Here is a 19,146-nt window from a genome sequence, read left to right on the forward strand (position 1 = left end):
TAGCAACTGCACACAGCCGTTTCAATTAAAACAGATTTCTATTTGGATTCCGACACTCTCCTATGGTGTTTGCAATACAAAAGTTGAAGCCTGGTCCATGAGTGTGCTAGTGCAAGAAAACTAATTAGTGAAATTGACTAGAGAGTCTGCTAAAACAAAAGGGAAACTGACCAATCTACTTTTGTTGTACAAATTAAGTGAAATGCAAACAATAAAAGAGCAGCAAATGTTTGGTTTTTAATTTTTTTTTAGATTTGAATGATCTAAAGTGATGCTAGTAACACAGGGGCGAGAAAATTTGGGCCAGCATTCCAGATTTCTAACCATCATGCTGGCGTGTGCAATTTTGGTAAACATATTTATGGTGGTGCAATATTTTTAAATTATATCGTATTTATTTAACCTGGAAATGTCTCTTTTGGGTGGCTGAATTATATTGTTTGATCTGTAACTTACAAGAGCCGTGTCCCACTGCAAACAGATCCTTGTACTTCGGATTCCTGTAACAAGAAAGTAAATGTAACAGAGCATTAATTATTAATGATCTAACTCAACAGCTGTGCATGGGCTTCACAGAATAAAGCCAGATTACCTGCCCAGAAGAGCACACACTCTAGGGCTTGATCCTGCAAACACTTACACATGTGACAAAAGCTTTGCATGTGCATAATTTTTTGCAGGATCAAGACCTATGCACGGACTTGGACAACAGGAGATGATGGCAATATCAGAGGAGAAAGGAGGGCTATATCAAAGATGGTAACATTTTTTGGTCTCCCAAGCTCCATTTCACAATCACTGAAAATATACTTTTTAAAAAAAAAACATAACTTAGAGGAAGAGAGAAAAGGTCTCAGTTTCCATCATTATGAGGGGAGGAGCATAGGAATTGCCAAACCATATCAGACCAAGAGCCCACCTACTCATTTATCTTGTCTGGCATTGGCCAGTGATTGGTGCTTGGGAAGACGGCATGCAAGTTCCATGACATAAGATCATTCACACAGATTTCTTCTTCTTCCTTGCCAGTTCCCTATTCGGGCTCAGCAACTTTTATAGCCTTCTTCCAGAACTCATGATTGTACACCTGGCTGTCATGCAAATTGGTTTCTCTGAGGTCCGCTGATATCTGGTCCATGTACCGAGTCTTCGGCCTCCCCCTTGCTCGTCTTCCATCCACGAACATTGCTAGGGCCATCTTCCCAATATAGCTCTCAGATCTCCGCTGGATATGCCCAGGCCCACGTAGCCTAGCCTCCATCAACTTGTCTTCAATTGGGGCAATCCACAGTAGGCCCCTCACAACCTCATTTTGTTTCCGGTCACAGAGGGTCCAACCATTTGAACATTTCACTGAGGGTGGCTGACGAGCAGTACCCAGTCAGGAGGAGGGTGCAAGGACCCATGGACAGATGCACTGAATGAGGCATCCATCACAGAGTTGTGCACCAGTACATAACGGGAGGACAAGCTGTGTACTGAACTCCACGTGGCCACCTACACATGTCCATGATTGGCACGTTGTGGAGCGCAGCCGTAGTTGTTGCTTGTGCACTCGTGGAGTGAGCTCCTGTGCCAAGGAGTGGAGGCACACCCGACAATTAGTAGCAGAGCGTAACGCACCCCGAGACCCACTTAGAGATCCTCTGGGTGGAAATGGCCTGGTCCTTAATCCTCTCTGCAATAGTGATGAATAATTTAGGAGACTTCCTGAAGGGCTTCGTCTGAGGAGTTGGATCCTTGTTCGAAGGGCGGGACCGGCGGAGCAGGGTGAGCAACAGGGAAGCGTTCAGGAACACGACCTGAAGGTGGCAACTCCAAAGTAGGGGGCAGGCCCTCCGAGGAGGCGAGTGCACTGGAAGACGTGGAGATTTAACGTCATCCAAGGCAAACAGTTCATGAGGACTGGGAGTAGACTCAAGCCTCCCCAGTGTGAATGGCACACGGTCCATGGCTGGAACCAGAGCCAGAACAGCAATGGAGGGCCACCTCGGAACCAATGACTCACAGAACTTCTGCAGAAGGGGTATGCTGCTCGGGAACCAGCACCAGCAGGTCCATCGTGAAATGCCACTTCTTGTCGTGCTTGTGGGCCTTGGAATGTGCCGCTTCTTCATGCCTGGAACTCATGGATGATGCAGCGTCTTTCTTAGGCCTGGAGGAAGACGTACAACCATGCTTATGTGCATGTTTCCTTGTCTCCCGGCTAGGCCCTGGCATGGAGTCCGTAGCACTGGTGCCGACGGAACCAGACTGGAGCTCCATGATAGGAGGTGCACGCTTTAATTTCTTAGGCCAGTGTATATGAGGGGGTTCCCTGGCCTGGATCTCACTGTGACCTCATGACAACCTCCATGAGGTGCTTCTTGAGGCAGAGAACTCAGCCTTCCTGGATCCGGGCAGGGAAGGAGAGGCAGATACTGCACGTGGATGCAACATGGGCTTCCCCCAAGCAGTATAGGCAGTGCTGGTGCTCATCGCTAACCGAAAATGAGCAAGGGAGGAAGTGCAGATCTTGAACACCGGCGTCTTTGGCATAATTCAGGACCCAGGCGTGAGAGCATGCACATAACCCTCAGTGGAATCCAGTAGGGACCATTACCCAAAGAAGAATGAGCAATCGTACCAGCACTTCATCCTGCTCTTTTCTTTCTGTGCACAAACCGGAGCCTTTGCTTTCCAAAAAGGGACTTATTTACTCATATAGTCCTTTTCCCACCTCCCCCTAAACCAGTGCAGGATTGACCCCTACCGTATGTTCTCAGAGACCTGTCCAATTTGGCCTTACGATTCTTAAGGGAAGGGCCTTTTATTTGATCCATTTATTTAACCTTTTTGCCCTGGTGCTCCACACTAAGCCAGATCTGTGCTCATTTCCCACTGAAGGGCAAAGCATGTGCTTGGCACAGTTGGTACCATAGCAGATGCCTCCTTCACAGAAGCACCTGGCATGGTTAGCCACCACCAAAGAACAATAGTTGAACTGAATTATTTCAAACAAAGTGTTCCCACCGAAAGGATTCAGGATGTTTTTAAACAAAATGTTGGACTTCTTGCCATGATAACGGAGCTAGACTTCCCAGTTATGACAATTCAAAGGGACGTCTTGCAATCTTGCAAGCCACTTCATTCCATTCTAGCCCAAGGAAGATGAGATAAAATCTGCAACAAATCAGCTCACCAGCAGATGGCAGTAACTGCAAGCCTCTTGGCTTTGTCATACTGAAACTTCCACAGTGGAAGGAGAGTCCCCTCCTGGTCTCTGTATTCGTCGGAGGGATCCTCAAAATATTTAAAGTCTAAAAGGAAAGGAAATTAATATCAGTGCATTCAAAAGGGTCTGCCTGTAACCAGTGCCTGTAACCAGTGCCTGCAGGTGTAGCATAGGATCATTCCTCTCCCCTAGCTACAGGGTAGGCGAAGGCACAGACTGGCGTGCTGGTGCCATATGCACTTCTCATGCCTGTGATTTATTATTTGTATCCCAGAGTCTATAGTCCGTAAGGAAGATCAGGGCCCTACTGTGTTAGGTGCAGTACACACACATAGCAAGACAGTCCCTGCCCCAAAGAGATTACAGACTAATCAGACAAGACAGATAAAGGGCGGGAGAGGAAATGACATGCCCAAGGTCACACAACAGCTCAGTGCAAGAGCTGGGAATGGAGCCCAGGCTGCGTAAGTTGCAAGTGCACTGGCTCAGGCACTGGGCCACACTGGCTCAATTTCTTTTGGCAACTGTAGAGCCATACACAACCTCACCAGGAGTTTGCAGACAGACCAATATGATGTATTTGTTTCTGGCTGTGTCAGACATGTGCGGGGGACCGTACAAACATCAAACATGGCATGGTCCCTGCCACAAAAATCAAGGTGCTAAGAACACAGAAAAACAGAGAGCAGGGAAAAAGAGTCCCACAACCAAGTAAGGTGAGCAGGTGCTGATCAGCAATCTCCTCCTAATGCAAGTTCTAGTAACGCAATCCCGCATCTCCCAACGCCATTACAGTGAGTGTCACAGTACAGATAGGTGTCGGGAGAAATCTGAGTGGGGAGAGATAGGGGCCCCCTTAGAACGGACAAGGCATCGAATCTGTCCCAGTAGCATCTGTTCCCTGTTGAAAGCTGGCACAATGGATGGGCTCGTACAGCTACTTTGTGCAGGCAGGTCAGACTGTCAGTGCCTGCACCATGAAAGGAAACGCGCCCGCACAGGGAAGTGGCTGCAAAGCATGGCACATATTCCAGTGAGGATCAAGAGTCCCTGGGCCTGTTGGATGGCTGCCTAGATCCCAGCCTGCTTGGAGCAGTGCATGCCCTTTAAATGAATGGACTTGGCTGGGCTCTTTGCTTTCTGTGGATCCCCAGATCTGCTCCTGCCTACATCTCAGCTCTCATTTCTCTGCCCCCTCCTTCTGTACCCTGCACTCTGCCCTCTTCTCGCTCCTTAATGCTCCCTTCGCCCCCTCCTCCTCTTGTGACTTTGTGCCTTTTTTAATGGCACATTTATGCCTGGAGCCTCTCTCTGCCAAGCACCTGTCTAATACTGGACCAATGACCCTAGTACCAGAACACCTCAGTTCTTTCACCTACCTTCCCACCATTCAACTCAGCTCTGGCACTCTGCTGCCTTCCTCAGCCTGGTCTTTGAACACTCTGCTGACTCTTGGGGCCCAATTCTATGAGCTACTAAGCATTTTCATCTCCCACTGAACACACAGGACTGGGCCCTTACATGGCAAGCACCTCTGGGCTGTGACCCTGCATCTTGTGAAACACGGTGCATACCCGGTGGAGAAAGCTCCAGCTGGGGACTCGGGAGACCTGGGTTCTACTCCTGGCTCTACGGCTCGCTGACCTTGGGCAAGTCATTTCCCCTCTGTGCCTCAGTTTTCCCATCTGTAAAATGGGGATAATGATACTGACTTCCTTTGTAAAAGCACTTTGTGATCTGCTGATGAAAAGTGCTATGTAAAAGGTAGGTGTTATTGTTACATGCAGGTCCCTTGGGAGGAGGACAGACAGCAACAGTAAATTGTGGCGTGCTCTCCCAATATCTACAGGCACAGCGCTCCCCATGTCACAGAGACATGTGGGAGGGCCTGCAGTGCTCAGAAAGGCAAAGGGCCAGATCCTCGGCAGCAAAGATGTTAATTGCTCTAGCTCCAAGGAAGTCAATGAAGCTCTGCTGAGTTACACCAGCTGAGGATAAACATAAGAACGGCCATACTGGGTCAGACCAATGGTCCATCTAGCCCAGTATCCTGTCTTCTGACAGTGGCCAATGGCAGGTGCTTCAGAGGGAATGAATGGAACAGGGAATCATCAAATGATCCACCCCATCAGCCATTCTCAGCCTCTGGCAAACAGCAATCCCTGCCCATCTGGCTAATAGCCATTGATCTGGCCCAGTGTATCGATATCGCTCTCCTGTGAGTGGCAGATCTCCTCTTTGAATCAAGACAAAATTTAACTCAACCCAAAAATGCCACCCTGGATGCCCTGCTCTAATTTTTCTAGGGTTATGAAGATACAACACCTGAATGTTGCAATATTTCACTTGCTGCACAACTATATAATAATCCTTGGCACTTCTGAGGTGCTTTCACACTGAGGATCTCAGGGCCTTTTACAAACTCCCACTTGTTACTTTGTCCCCACAGTAACCCCGGAAGGCAGAGAAATATTACTAGCCTCACTTTCCTGATGGTGCAATTGAGGATCTGGGCAGGTAAGTGATTTGCACAAGATTAGCAAATCATTCAACAGCAGAGCTAGAAGTAGAATCCAGGAGTCCTGACTCACATCTCTCTGCCCTAACCATTATACATCAGAATAAAATGCTATAGCCCTCACTCAGGGTCTCTGCCATGTAGGGGAAGCTTTAAGTTGACCTCGAGGCTTCAAAGGAGAGGCTATGTGGTGTCCAGTTCTGAGCCCCCCACTACAAAAAGGATGTGGACAAATTGGAGAGAATCCAGCGGAGGGCAACAAAAATGATGAGGGGGCTGGAGCACAAGACTTATGAGGAGAGACTGAGGGAACTAGGCTTGTTTAGTCTGCAGAAGAGAAGAATGAGGGGGGATTTGATAGCAGCCTTTAACTACCTTAAAGGGGGTTCCAGGGAGGATGAAGCTAGGCTGTTCTCAGTGGTGGCAAATGACAGAACAAGGAGCAAAGGTCTCAAGTTGCAGTGGGGGAGGTCTAGGTTGGATATTAGGAAAAAGTTTTCCCATAGGAGGGTGGTGAAGCACTGGAATGGGTTACCTAGGGAGGGGGTGGAATCTCCATCCTTAGAGGTTTTAAGCTGCGGCTTGACAAAACCCCGGCGGGGATGATTTAGCTGAGGTTGGTCCTGCTCTGAGCAGGGGTTGGACTAGATACCTCCGGAGGTCCCTTCCAACTCTAATATTCTATGATTCTACGATTCTATATAGAATCAGTGAATCCTCCATGTGTCCTGGCTGTAAAGGATTTGTAAAGGATTTGAGGATTGTGTTGGCTGGCTGTGCCCACCGCAGTGAAAGGATTCACATTGTCCAGGCGGTCTGAAGAGCAAACAGGGATTCTTCTCAGTTACATTTCTCACCAATCCTCCTCCTCTCCTGTGCACGGGTGATGATTCCATGGGAGTCCTTATGCCAGGTGTGGCTGCAGGGTTGAAAACACTGAGTAGCCTCTTACTTCTCTGAGGAAGTGAGCGGCAACATGGCATCGATCAAGGGCCTGCTTCACAGAGTGGTCAACTGTAATTGATTACAGCTGGGCTTTCCAATGGAGTCAGAGTCATAGGCACCCAAATACCATTGACTGGAACTCTCCTAGGCCACTTTGAAAACCTGCAGCCTGCATCCTCCAAGGCGCTTTCGCCACGCTTGTCACAACTGGGTGTGGGTCCCTTCTGCAGAACTGACAGCCTGAGTGTGAAGGAAAGTCTCGCGGTGCGTGCCGTACCTTGTGCAAGGTCATCAAAGGTATTCTGATTGACCATCCGCTCCACTATCTTGGCTGCCTTTGTCACCTTGGTTACGTCATCACTCTGCCAAAAAGGAAAACAAGGGGGAGCAATTTTACAGCCAACGTGCTGAAAGAAAGGGATATTATCTGTGCAGTAGTTCCCTGGAATTAGATAGAGATCCCCGCCACCCTGTTGGATCTCTGCTCTAAGGGATTCAGGGTCTCATATTGCCAAGCAAAGATCAAAGGGTTTAAAAGCCCTTCATTAAATCTCTGGTAATACGACTTTAAGTTGTATGCAGATCAACAGTATCATACAGCACATAGCTAATAGAGTCATACACGCCGCAGGGGAGATTTTCAAAGGCCCGCAGGGCAGCTAGGCATCCAATTGCCTTTGAAAGTCAATAAGAATTAGCTTCCTCACTGTTTTAGCACTGTGGAAGGTCCCATCCTGCAGATGTGGTGCTACTAAGTGTTGACAAACACCGATAAAGCACTGCACAATGTAAAACCCAGTGTAGACTGAGGAGGTGTGTGCAGCTCTTTGGATCCGTCCCCTAATGGCAATTCCAGTGATGGGCCCACACCCAAACACTTTCCCCCTCTGAACTCTGGGGAAGCCCAAACCCGGCAGTTCAGGCTCTTCTCAGGCCTTTCAGGGTTACACTGATATACCTAGGGGTCTGTCTACACTGCACGTCACTGGTGGTAGCAAGTAGGGCATGTGTAGCTACATGTAGCAGGCTGCCACCCATACTGTGGTGTGCAGCTACACACGGCACTGAAAGGCTCTGGCAGAGGAAAGCTGCAGGGAAAAGCTCCTGCAGTGGGAGCTGGAGCCTTTCCCTACTGTCTCCTCCTGCCAGAGTTTTTTCCCTGCTGCTGGAGTCTTTCACCATGTCTGTACTCCATTCACCTAAGCAGTGCGTCACTGCCTACACTGTTGCCATGCTAGGGGGTAGTAGGGTTCTCCCTATGTGCGGAGAATTCAAAGCCGGGGGCACTGAGCTTTGATATTTTGCCCATCAAGGCCCTTTCCACACTTCAAAGATTTCCATCCCCAAAACACTGCTAGTCTTTGAAGGCCAACATCTGTTTTAATTTGGTGAGTATGAAACAGGGTGACTTTCAAAAAAAACCTCTTTGTTTTCAGGAACTGAGCGTGAGTCAATAAAACTCTCTCTGGAAGAAGTGGAATAGTCATAAGTCAGTTTTCTTATTTGCCAGTTAGGCTGTAGCTTTTATAAATCAAAGTAAGCTCTTTCCTGATTGGGTTACCTAGTCTTTGAGGTTTGATGAATTCTGTATCTTATTAAAATTAATCTCCAATGGAATTGATACACCTAATGTTTTTAAAGGTCCATTTGAAATTGATTTTTCCTCTGTAGGCCACTCCTGGCCTGGCTCTGACTGTACAAGATTGCCAGCTAACTAAATATTTTGTTTGGGTTTTTAGGTAAACTACGCTATAGATCAGCAATAAGGTGAATGGAATCCTGCATTTTGACTGGATAATGGACTAGTACTTTGAAAATAAATGGCTTGGCCTAGCATTGATATTTCTTTTTTGAGAAATGCTTCATGTTTACATTTCAGCAGCAGGCCAGTCGCAATGTATAACTCCACCAGTTACTATCGTAGAAACAAGGGTTCTGCTGCGGTGTAATAAAATATCCAGAACACATAAATCCTCCTCATGCCAATACAGTAACTGCTGGCACCACCACCAAATAACATATTATAGCTATAATTCTTCCCTGCTTTTGAAGGAACTTTGAACACTTAGGAAGGAGATATCAGCGACAACTCCGCAATAGGGTTTAATAAAGCCAACACCCTCATGCCAGCCCTTTGGTCCCTGCAAATACGCCATCCCAAAGAAGCAAAGTGCTAAAGACAGTCTCAAAGGGTAAATCATTTCAGATGATGGATTGCTCTTCATGTTGTGTCCTTGGTCACTTATGACCATGGGACAGTTACTGCCACAGGGCTGGATAATGGAATCATTTTAAACAGCAAAACAGAGAATAGTGCGTGGTTAACAAACCACACACTTTATGGGATAAATTTTCAGTTGAACCATTATGTTAACATTCAGGGGTTGCAAACATTTTCACAAATGCCCAGCGGTCATCCAGGTGTTGCCAGATTACAGCTATGACCCCATTAATAATAGTGAACTGAAATCAGAACTGTTGTGAACAAAAATATTCCCAAATCCAGTTTTTTGTTGTTGTTTTTTTTAACTGTTGGACCAGCTCTGCTTCGGAGGAAGCTGAATAAAACCTCCTCAGGATGTATTTAGCCAATGGTACAATACTACATATGGACTTTATACCCTAGATTCTGATACCCTCAATACGTTAACTTCAGTGGGCTCACTCATGGAGCAAGGCTCACCATGAGTCAACATAAAAGATTCTGGTCCTGAATTATTTCAGTTGACTATTTCAGTTTGCACAGCGCTAGTGTTCATGATCAGGAATTTCCCCAGGCGTTATTTTACACCCAAAAACGTGACTGAATGACCCTTCGTGGCTCTGAATTCTGCAGGATGACTCTGTTCTGCAGGAAGCAGCATTTCCTTTCACTTGCTCAGAACATACTGCCCTTTTAGTTTTCCGGGAATCACTCTGGAAAAAGCACATAGTGAAGAGGAAAGAGCTAAAGGGGATCATCAAAGTGTCAGTTTAAAACTTCCCACTGTAGTCAATGAAGCATACAGCAGTTTGGTACAATGTAGTTTCATTTCTATTTCTGTTTAATGATCTGCTTTTGGCAATCCCATAGTTCGAAGCAAATAATGATATTGTTGACTTGAGACCTGATCCTGCCCCACTTACTCATGCAAGTAGGCTTTACTCAAACTAAAAATCCCATGGATTTCAAAGGGACAACTCATGTGCATACGCATTGCAGAACCCCCTTAGACAGTACAGCGCATGCGACAGATATGTATGTCTAAACCAAGGGCCCAATCCTGCTAGCTTTCGCATGAGGAACTCCTATTGTCCTCAGTCTTTGATCCTGCAGGATTGGTGTGTATGTGTTTAATTATAGCATCACCACTGTTGATGGTGCTTCATCAGCAATAAATAACAACACCTTGGAAATATCAGAATGTCAGATCTAGTTTACCGGAGGACTGCTTGGTAGTCTCAAAGTGTGTTTAGTGCCAGGTCTCACAACTTGACCCAAAAGGTGGTGTAACATCTTTAACATCTTGCCTACACACAGTTTAAGTTAAATCAGTGTTTAAACGTATTTGGTAAACCTGCAAAACTCTGTGTGGATACTCTTATTTTGCTTTGAGTGTCTTACTTTGAGAGAGCTTAATCCCGGGGGGGGGAAAAAAAAAAGCAAGCTAAATAAGAGTTTCTACTCAGAGGTTTGCTCTAGTTTAACTTAATGAGTTTTAAAATACACCTTTAGTTAAACTGGTGTACGTTTGTGTACAGACTTCCTCTCTCCCAAGGGTTCATGAAACATTGTCATTAAATAGGTATTAACAATTCCCTCTCCCCCCCAAAAAACGTTTTAAACAGTCTGATTAAAAATCTCTTCTGCTCTTGGGATACACTCAGGAGCGACTGGGTCACATACACAAGGTGATGAGCCTGCTACAGCCTTACCTAACAGCGATGAGTCTTTTAGTTCTGGCCGTAGTGGCTTGTGTGTTTAGGTCCTGAGGTATCAGGTTCAATCCCCATTGCAGACACCCCCCAGGGTTATACTCTCAGATGCTTGATTTTCACTCTCCTGACTCATGTGATGTCATCACTTCCTTAATTCTCTAGCAGCCAGAGTCTTTTAGCCAAGATAGGACTGAAGCTCTAATGTTCAAACCAAGCAGAAAACCCCTCCCCCCCAGCCTTTTTGACAAAAATCTTTCAGGCTCTCTTTTTGTATCATAAAGGAACAAATATGGGTGGAACCCCAATTTCTTCCCCTTTATAAGTCACTTCTACCGCAAAGCCTGCAAATAATGGGTCAGCCCAGATCATTTTCTTTCATAAACATTTTCATTATTTACAGATGCTTCAATATTTGGGTGCCCAACCAAAGACCGATTGAAAAGTCCTGATTTTCAAAGGGTGGATCCTCAGTACTTTTTGAAAATCAGGTCCTTCTCATTAGGGCATGGAGGAGAGAAAGCTGACAGAAGCTTAGTCCAGAGAAGAATGAGATGATGATGAGGGTTCAGGGGAAACAGCTGGAGGAGATGGAAGGTAATATGAGCCCCTTCACCTTGGGGACTATGTCTGCCATTCATTGCCAGCGTTCACAGTTCAGTGGTGATTTTAGACCCAGCTGCTGCTTGACAATCTTATTGCAACCTAGTCATTTTTTCATCATCTGTGTGTGACCTGCAGGTTACAACCTTTTCTTTCACATGCAAACCTTGCCACTGTTATCCATGCTTTTGTCACGTCAAGATCAGGCTATTGCAATGTGCTCCACAAGGGACAACACTTTAAAACCAGTCAGGGCAGGTCTACACTTAAAATGCTCCATCAGCGCAGGTGCATCGATGCAGCTGCTCTGCTGTAGCAGTTAAGTGAAGACACTCCTGCACAATGGGAGAGCTTCTCCCGTCGGCGTAGTTACTTCACCTCCGGAAGCAGTAGCTATGTCGCCGGGAGAAGTTCTCCCACCGACTTAGCGCTGTCTACACGAGGGGTCAGGTTGGTATAACTACGTTGCTCAGGGGTGTGGATTCTTCATACCCATGAGCGACGTAGCTATACCGATACAAGTCTGTAGTGTAGACCTGGCATTAGACACTGAAGCTGGTGCGGAACGTAGCAGTTCACCTATTGAACAGGACATCTTACAGGGAGCACGTGATCCCAGCATGCTGGGATCTGGACTGGCTGCTCATTGATCTACAGGTGGACTTTCAGTGTTGGTTATGACCTATAAAGCTTTAAATGTCCTGGGCCTGGCCTACTTGAGGGACTTCCATTCTCCCCAGGCCATAATGCCCCAGCAATCAGCAGGGTTGCTTGAGCTGGATCTCCTTTGTTACAAAAGGGAAGGGGTGGTTGACAGGGCATTCTCTGCAAGGGCTCCAGGATTCTGGAGCTTGCTCCCCCAGGTCTGAAACAGCCCAAAGATGGCAACTCTCTGGGGATGCTGCAAAATACATCTGTCTGGTCAGGTTTTGGAGAGGGCTGAGGTTACGCTTCCCACAATGATAAAGGGATGGACCCTCTTAGGTAGCTGTGTGGCTGAGCTCATATTGGAATGATCATTTTGCTGCCACTGGGATTTCAATCTATTGTATAATTAGTGAGTGGGCTAGAAAATTAGGTCTGTTCTGCTGTAGAGTTTTAAGTGCAGACAAGCCCTTGTACGGGCAACTCTTCTATAATTTTACCTTTACATAACTAATGGAGCTCAAGTTCAACATCCCAAAACTGAGGCAACTCAAATCAGCAGTCAGTTTTGAAAATGTAGGTGGATATTGTTAACAATACCAAAAAAAATACTAAATTAAAAAAAAACCCCAAGATATTATGTAACTTTAATGGACAACAGGTAACATTTTCAAATGCACCTGAGTGACTTGTCCCCTGAATTCTATCATCTTTCAATTTTGAAAAATTTACCCCAAATCCCTTTAAAACGTTTTGCAAATCCAAACCAATATTTCTACTGATTTCATCCTGTTCTTCCGCATTTGCATAGTCAAACAACTTACACAAGGACGGAACTGCACAGTAAAACAGAGGCACAAACCTCTCTCTCAGAACAGAATTCACATCAGTGTTATGGTTTTGCATTTTTTACATTCCCATAAAGAGTACAGCAACTTGCAAGAGGAAATTTCACACTATGCCTTTGCAAAAACAATTTCTGACTTTCTTAATAGCGCCACTATTTGCTATCAGAGAGGGCTAACCACTTGGCAGATCTGAGCTGCTAAAGTTCAGCCAGTTTGGAGTTATAAATGCACCCTTCACCATATCTAAGCTCTGCCCAGAATCACGAATTGCACATATGGCATGTACCTGAGACTCCAGAGAGGTTAACTTTCTTCCCCTCGGTTTGTCTTCTTTCTTTGCAACTACGGCTTTTTGCTTCTCTTTCTCCTTTGACTTTTCCAGTTTCTGAAGCTCCTCCACATAGGCATCATAGATCTCCCACTGAAAGAGGCAGAAAGAGAGTGAAGACATCCTGTCTAATCTTATAACTGATTTCATTACACTCCAACAAACAAGCATGGACCAGCATGCCAGACATCAACACATTCACAAAGATACCACAGTCTTTACATCAGAAACACTCCCACTGAAATCAGTTTGAAGTTGATGGGCATTTTGCCTGAATACAGACTGCAGGATTGACCCTCAGGATTTTTAACACCCTGCTTCCCCAGGATTTCCTCTGTCACCCCAGTTTGGATAACTCACCAGTGTTTAATGGATGGAACAAGCACACTAAGCAGCTGCTTCTGAGGTAATTTCAAATGTTTCATTAAAAAAAATCAATTGTATCTGCTTTACAACCTGCACCTTGGAGCCTGACCCTGCAGTCAATAACCAGGGGAAACATGCAAATGGCTTTACACCTTCTGCCATGCTGTCCCATAAACATGGCATGTCTTCTCCAAATGGATCCAGGAGGACATTTTTTTTCTGCTTGGGTTTATTCATTATTCATGGAGTGCTGTATAGAAGATATATAGAATCATAGAGTTGGAAGGGACCTCAGGAGGTCATCTAGTCCAACCCACTGCTCAAAGCAGGACTACCCGCAGATAAAACATTAACACCAATATGACAAATGATTAAAACCCAAGCCATGGGGACAACAGTCATCATGAACAATAATGGTATAAAATGCTACCAAATCAAAATGGTAGCGTTTTACACTCACTTTCAGTAGTGTAATATGTCACTTTACGACCATTTGAAAGGCAGATTCCTGCCCCGAGATGCTTACAGTCTGATTCAGACCAGTGAAATGGATAGATCAATGGATTATAATTCAAACACAAACTGGAGGAGACAACAGCGGCATGAAAATGGGCAGCAGAATGCATCTGCAGCAGGGATTTGAAGGAAGCGAGATGAGAGAGGGTGTGGGGGGGCTAGTAATCAGAGGATATTCCATACCTTTGAGGCTGTATAGAAAGTGACAGGTAGGCAAGAGCAGGAGAAGGAGAAGAAAGGCACGGTTAAGAGGGAAGAGCAGGAGAGGATAGAGAGCAAAAGGAAGAAAGGAGAGCTGAAAAGTGAGTAGTTCAAATCCATTTTGTTTCACAAGAGGTTACAAAATTAAGCGGAAACTTTTCACCCTAATTTTCAGCATCTTAATCTAAAATCTCAGCTGTGGTTTGATTAATTTGGCAGTTCTGTTCTCTCAGTCTCCCAAGTAGTTGCATTATCAGAAAGAGGTCAGAAGAGAACTCCTCCAGCCTATAACAGACGAGCACTTTGTACATCATGCCAATGACATGTTCTGATCTCCAGTAAAGGAATAATCTGGGATAAAGTTTTTCAGCATAACAAAGATGCAAATTTCCCTCCCCCATACCACATTGTTACACTAGAGTTTTTTTCAGTTAACGTAGTTACATTAATACTTTGTCCTGTGCATTGCTGGGTCTCCAGTACAATGGTCAAATCAGCACAAATTGGGCCAACCGTCAGATATCAGTAACAATCACAAAAATTCCATTAAGTGTCTATGAAACAATCAGTAACACTGGCTGGATTCCATACCCAGAGAAAGCACTGGTGAATTTCAGGTGTAAAATGTGTTAGCTTAATATTTATTTGTTCAAAATACCTTTTAAAGTGACAGAGAAAATACTGCACAACAATTGAGGACAGATCTTCACTTGGCCTAAACTGGCGTAGCCCCATCACCTACAGCGGAGCTATGCCAATTAACACAGACTGAAGATCTGGCCCTCCATGTTTTTTTACTACACTTCTTACTGCATTTGGCTCGAGACATTACAAAAAATTTGTTTCCTCTCCTAGATGGTTTAGGCAATGGATGGGGAAAAAAAACACAGTCTTGTATTTTGGAAATATTTGTAAATTCCATTGAAAATAGGAAGCAAATCTTTGGCAGTTCCCGTTCCATACACTTGACTAGATGTTTCTTTAAGACTTACTGGAGGGGAGGTTGGCCAGGCAGGCCCCTGGTTAATAAATTGGGTGATAACAAGTTGGACAGAGAACCTCTGAGACTTGCTCTTCGGAATAATAGTCCTGGAAAGGTTCACTCTTTAGGAGTAATGCAGGGGATGAAAGCCTTGATTAGCAGTGCCACACTTCTTTTTTCTTGTCACTTCCCTATTTAGTGTCCGACTTTTATAGACTTCTTCCAAAACTCATAAGCATTTGCCTGGCTGTTGTGCAAATTGGTTTCTTTAAGATCTGCTGATATCTGGTCCATGTACCATGTCTTTGGCCTCCCCCTTAGTCGTCTTCCCTCCATGATCATTGCAAGGGCCATCCTCCCAATATAGCTCTCAGGTCTCCGCTGGACATGTACTTACCAGCATAACCTAATCTCTCTCAATTTGTCTTCAACTGGGAGCAACCTGCAATAGGCCCCTCACAGCCTCATTTTGTTTCCTATTCCTATTTGTTCCTATTGCCACACTCTGGTACATTAATAATTCTATTCTGTTAGGTCTTGGTTCCAGATGTAGGCCCACCACCATAGTATCTGAGTGTCTTCACTATTAAAAATCCATAGAGGATTACTTAAATCAGCACGTGTTCCTCTCTGTTATCTTAGCCCACTCCCTAAAAGATACAGTAAAAAAGTTACAAAAAGGAAAAGGGACAAGCTGGGTGAGATATCTTTTATTGGACCATCTTCTCTTAGTGAGAGACACAAGTTGGTCCAATATAAGATATTACCTCACCCACCTTGTCTCTCCAACAACCTGGGACAGACACAGCTCCAGCTACACTACAAAAATAAATAAATAAAAGGGTTTACCTGGTTAGCAGTGGAAGAAAAGGTTGCTCTAGGTGGAGGCTCCATTTGACATGCTCTTTCCTGAAAAATAATATAAATGAAAGTGAATCTATAAGTGATGGCAGCAAAAATCCTCATCTCCTTTAGCAGAAGCTTGTCCCCTAGAAGAGTTTTTCATCTACCAAGCAGGGGGAGTGATAATGATCTTGCATTTGTATAGCAACTGTCATCCAAATGGATCCCAAAGTGCTATATAAACATTACTAAATGATGATTCAAACAATATAGAGAGAGAGCTAAGTGGAAAATGGACTTTCCATTCGTTGGGAGATTCCAAGATTTTGAAATTTTGTTTTGTCACAAATTGAGATGAAAAGTCAAAAGCTTGGAATTTTTCACAATATTAAGTAGTCTGAAATTTTTCATCCTGACCTTATCAAAACATTTTATTAAGGTCAAAGCATTTCATTTCAATTTTATCATTTTGACTATTATATTATATTTCATAAAAGTTGAAGTGTTTTAACTTTTGTATTTTTTATATTATAAATGATAAAATATAAAACAAAAGTCAAAAAATAAGTCGAAACGAAATGTTGTGTTAATTCTGCCATCAAACATTTCGATGAAATTGGTACGTTCCTGAGAAACATCTTGATTTCATCAAATCGGCATTTTCTGACAGAAAACTGTTCAGTGGGAAAATGTTGCAGCAGCTATACAGATCACTTCAATGACCTCTGAAGTGCAGCAGTCTCTGGGATAAAATGCTGCGCATCTTTAACAGCAGCACAACACAATGATTTCAGGCTACATGTTGCTTTTAAATACACCCAAGCAAATCCCATTGATGACATCTCCACACACATAGCTGAGGACAGAATTTGGTTCTAAAACAGAAAGTAAAGAATTCTTTGTTCCTGTAAAACTACAGGGGCATTTTAGGTTGGGAAAACACAATTACTCAAATTAGCCAAGGCATAGGAGTTAACACACCTTCTCTTTTAAAGCGTGTCACTAGATCTTCACTAACCACAGGTGGTCAGGAAGTTGGGCTGCCATTGCTTTTGAAAGACAGCCCTTAGCATTGTGCTAGAGCATCAGGTCAGCAGTGACTCAGAGGAAAGAGCATGATTCAAATCATCTGCACTAATTCCTGCAGCACCTTGATTTTCCTCATTGGCTAAGCCAGGTTGGGAGACCAATGAGATCTAAAGAAAACACACCATAGCTGGAAAGGCTGCAGGAGCTCTGGTTCTTTGAAGAAGTGATGGATACTTGGGCTGTGGGACCGCATGGATAGGGAGGGAAATTTCTCTCTGGAACAAGTACCTTGATCTCAGAAAATGTTTTGGTTTGACCTCCTGGCTGGGTCAAACACCACATGCACAGCAATCAGCTAGGGAGGGTTCTATGGGTACATCTACACTCAAGCTGGAGGTGTAATTTCCGACTCTGGTAGGCATACACATGCTAGCTGTGATTGAGCTAGTGTGCTAAAAAGAGAAGTGTAGCCACAACAGTACGGGCGGTGGGATGAGCTAACCACACTGAGCAAGAGAAAAACACATGCACTGTAGGGAAGGGGGAAGGAAAGGTTATGTAAAGCAGCAGCAGAAAATATCTATCATCTTAAATAGCTCCCATCAGCAAAGTATCTGAGCACCTCACCATCTTTAATGTATTTATCTCCCCAGTACACCAGCAAGGAGAGAAGTGCTTTTATCCCTAGTTTACAGATGGGGAAATCAAGGCACAAGGAAGTCCGTGGGGTAGAGGAAACTTGAACCCAGGTCTCCCAAGTCCTAGGCTAGTGCCAAAACTACTGGGCAACCCTTCCTTTTCTGGAAAGAGGGAAACTAGTACAAAAATGTTATACTCAGGCATGTGTGTGAGGCTGAAATTTCACCACTCAGATTTGCAAAGGCACCAGACCCCTCTGACAAAATGCAAGAGAATCCATCTGGTGAACTTTACTCTATGTCGCCATCTTCCCCATACCAAACGTTTTAGGTACAACATTCTTTTCCCCATTAATATTGGCAGTGATTGCCAGAGACGACAAACATACAGGCACTCTGGACTCCAGTCACAAAGGAAGGATCTTACTAACACATGCTTGTGTATCATCGAAAGAGACAGCAGTGGCATCATACCCGCACAGGATTGTTGAAAGTCTGCGACGCTCTCTCACTAAAGTTGAACTGATTGGTGAGCTTCTGTTCCCTCATCGGCTGGGAAGGAGGCTCTTCCCCTTCAGCTGCTTCTTCTGCGGCTGCCGCCTAGAGAAGAATAAAGCAATGCTTAATTAAGAACTGAAATGGATCAGAGATCTCTCTTCAACCCCAAAGGGTATGTCTACACTGATGGCAGCTGTCAGATCAACCTATCTGGATCGACTGAGTGGTCAGTGAAGACCTGCTCAGTCGATCCAGAAGTCGATGCAGTAAAACTAACCCCTCAAGTCGCAAAGCGCTGGGTCAATGGGAACGTGGTTCCCATCGGTGCAGTGCAGTGAAGATGCCACGCAGAAGGGAAGCACAGCAGTCGACAGGAGTTACGCAAGCTACTCTGCGTAGCTTGTGTAACTCTCATCGACTGCCGCCGCATTGCCCGATGAGTGTAGACCAGGGCAAAATGCTTGTCCCTTGAGCGACTGGACTTTGGTGCTGAGCAGAGGGAACCTGTTACTGAGGGTCTAGGGTGTGGGGTTTGGACATCACCCTCAGCCACTGTCTAAGCACAGAGATCCAAGTTGCAGGAATGATTGAGAGTGGCTGTTGTCACCATAACTCATTTGGAAAAGTCCACACAGTTCTCCTACATATGGACATCTCCATGGTCATCAGTGATTTGTCAGCTCTAAGTGGGGCTACGGTAATGCTCTCCTAATTAGGATCTATCTGAAATTGAGCTAGAGGTTTTAACAGTTGCAGAAAGTGACTACTCGCCTGCTCTTTTGAATAGGATAGAGTGAGCGAGTTACAGCCTCTCCTTGTGATCTGCACTGGCTAGCAGGTGGCCAACAACACAGTTGAAAGGCCTTTGATCTCATGTATTTAGCTCTTTATAATCCAGGCTTTCTAGTACTTCATAATTGCCTGTGTCCCTTCCAGGCATTTAAAGTCATCTGAAATTAATTTGCTCTTGGTTCCTAGGTTCAAAACTGACTGGGCAGAGGAGTGAACTTCCTACTGCATTATCCTTTCCTCACTGGCTGCCTTTAGGTCACGCCAC

The 19,146-nt window shown here is 44.9% G+C and overlaps 1 protein-coding gene across 1 annotated transcript in view; it reads right to left on the reverse strand.

Annotated features, from left to right (window-relative positions):
- Positions 1-19,146, reverse strand: part of DNAI1 (dynein axonemal intermediate chain 1) — a 245,842-nt gene that overhangs the window by 197,090 nt on the left and 29,606 nt on the right. Inside the window, exons 7-12 of the mRNA XM_067530888.1 lie at positions 18,066-18,191; positions 15,931-15,990; positions 12,975-13,109; positions 6,955-7,039; positions 3,182-3,299; positions 457-500 (exon numbers count right to left, since the gene is read on the reverse strand). Coding sequence (XP_067386989.1) covers positions 457-500; positions 3,182-3,299; positions 6,955-7,039; positions 12,975-13,109; positions 15,931-15,990; positions 18,066-18,191 — 568 coding nt within the window. The remainder of the gene's footprint in view (positions 1-456; positions 501-3,181; positions 3,300-6,954; positions 7,040-12,974; positions 13,110-15,930; positions 15,991-18,065; positions 18,192-19,146) is intronic.

Source organism: Emydura macquarii, unplaced genomic scaffold, assembly GCF_026122565.2.
Source record: "Emydura macquarii macquarii isolate MOO-44397 ecotype Brisbane River unplaced genomic scaffold, CSIRO-AGI_Emac_v2 contig_3114, whole genome shotgun sequence".
Lineage (NCBI taxonomy): Eukaryota > Metazoa > Chordata > Testudines > Chelidae > Emydura > Emydura macquarii.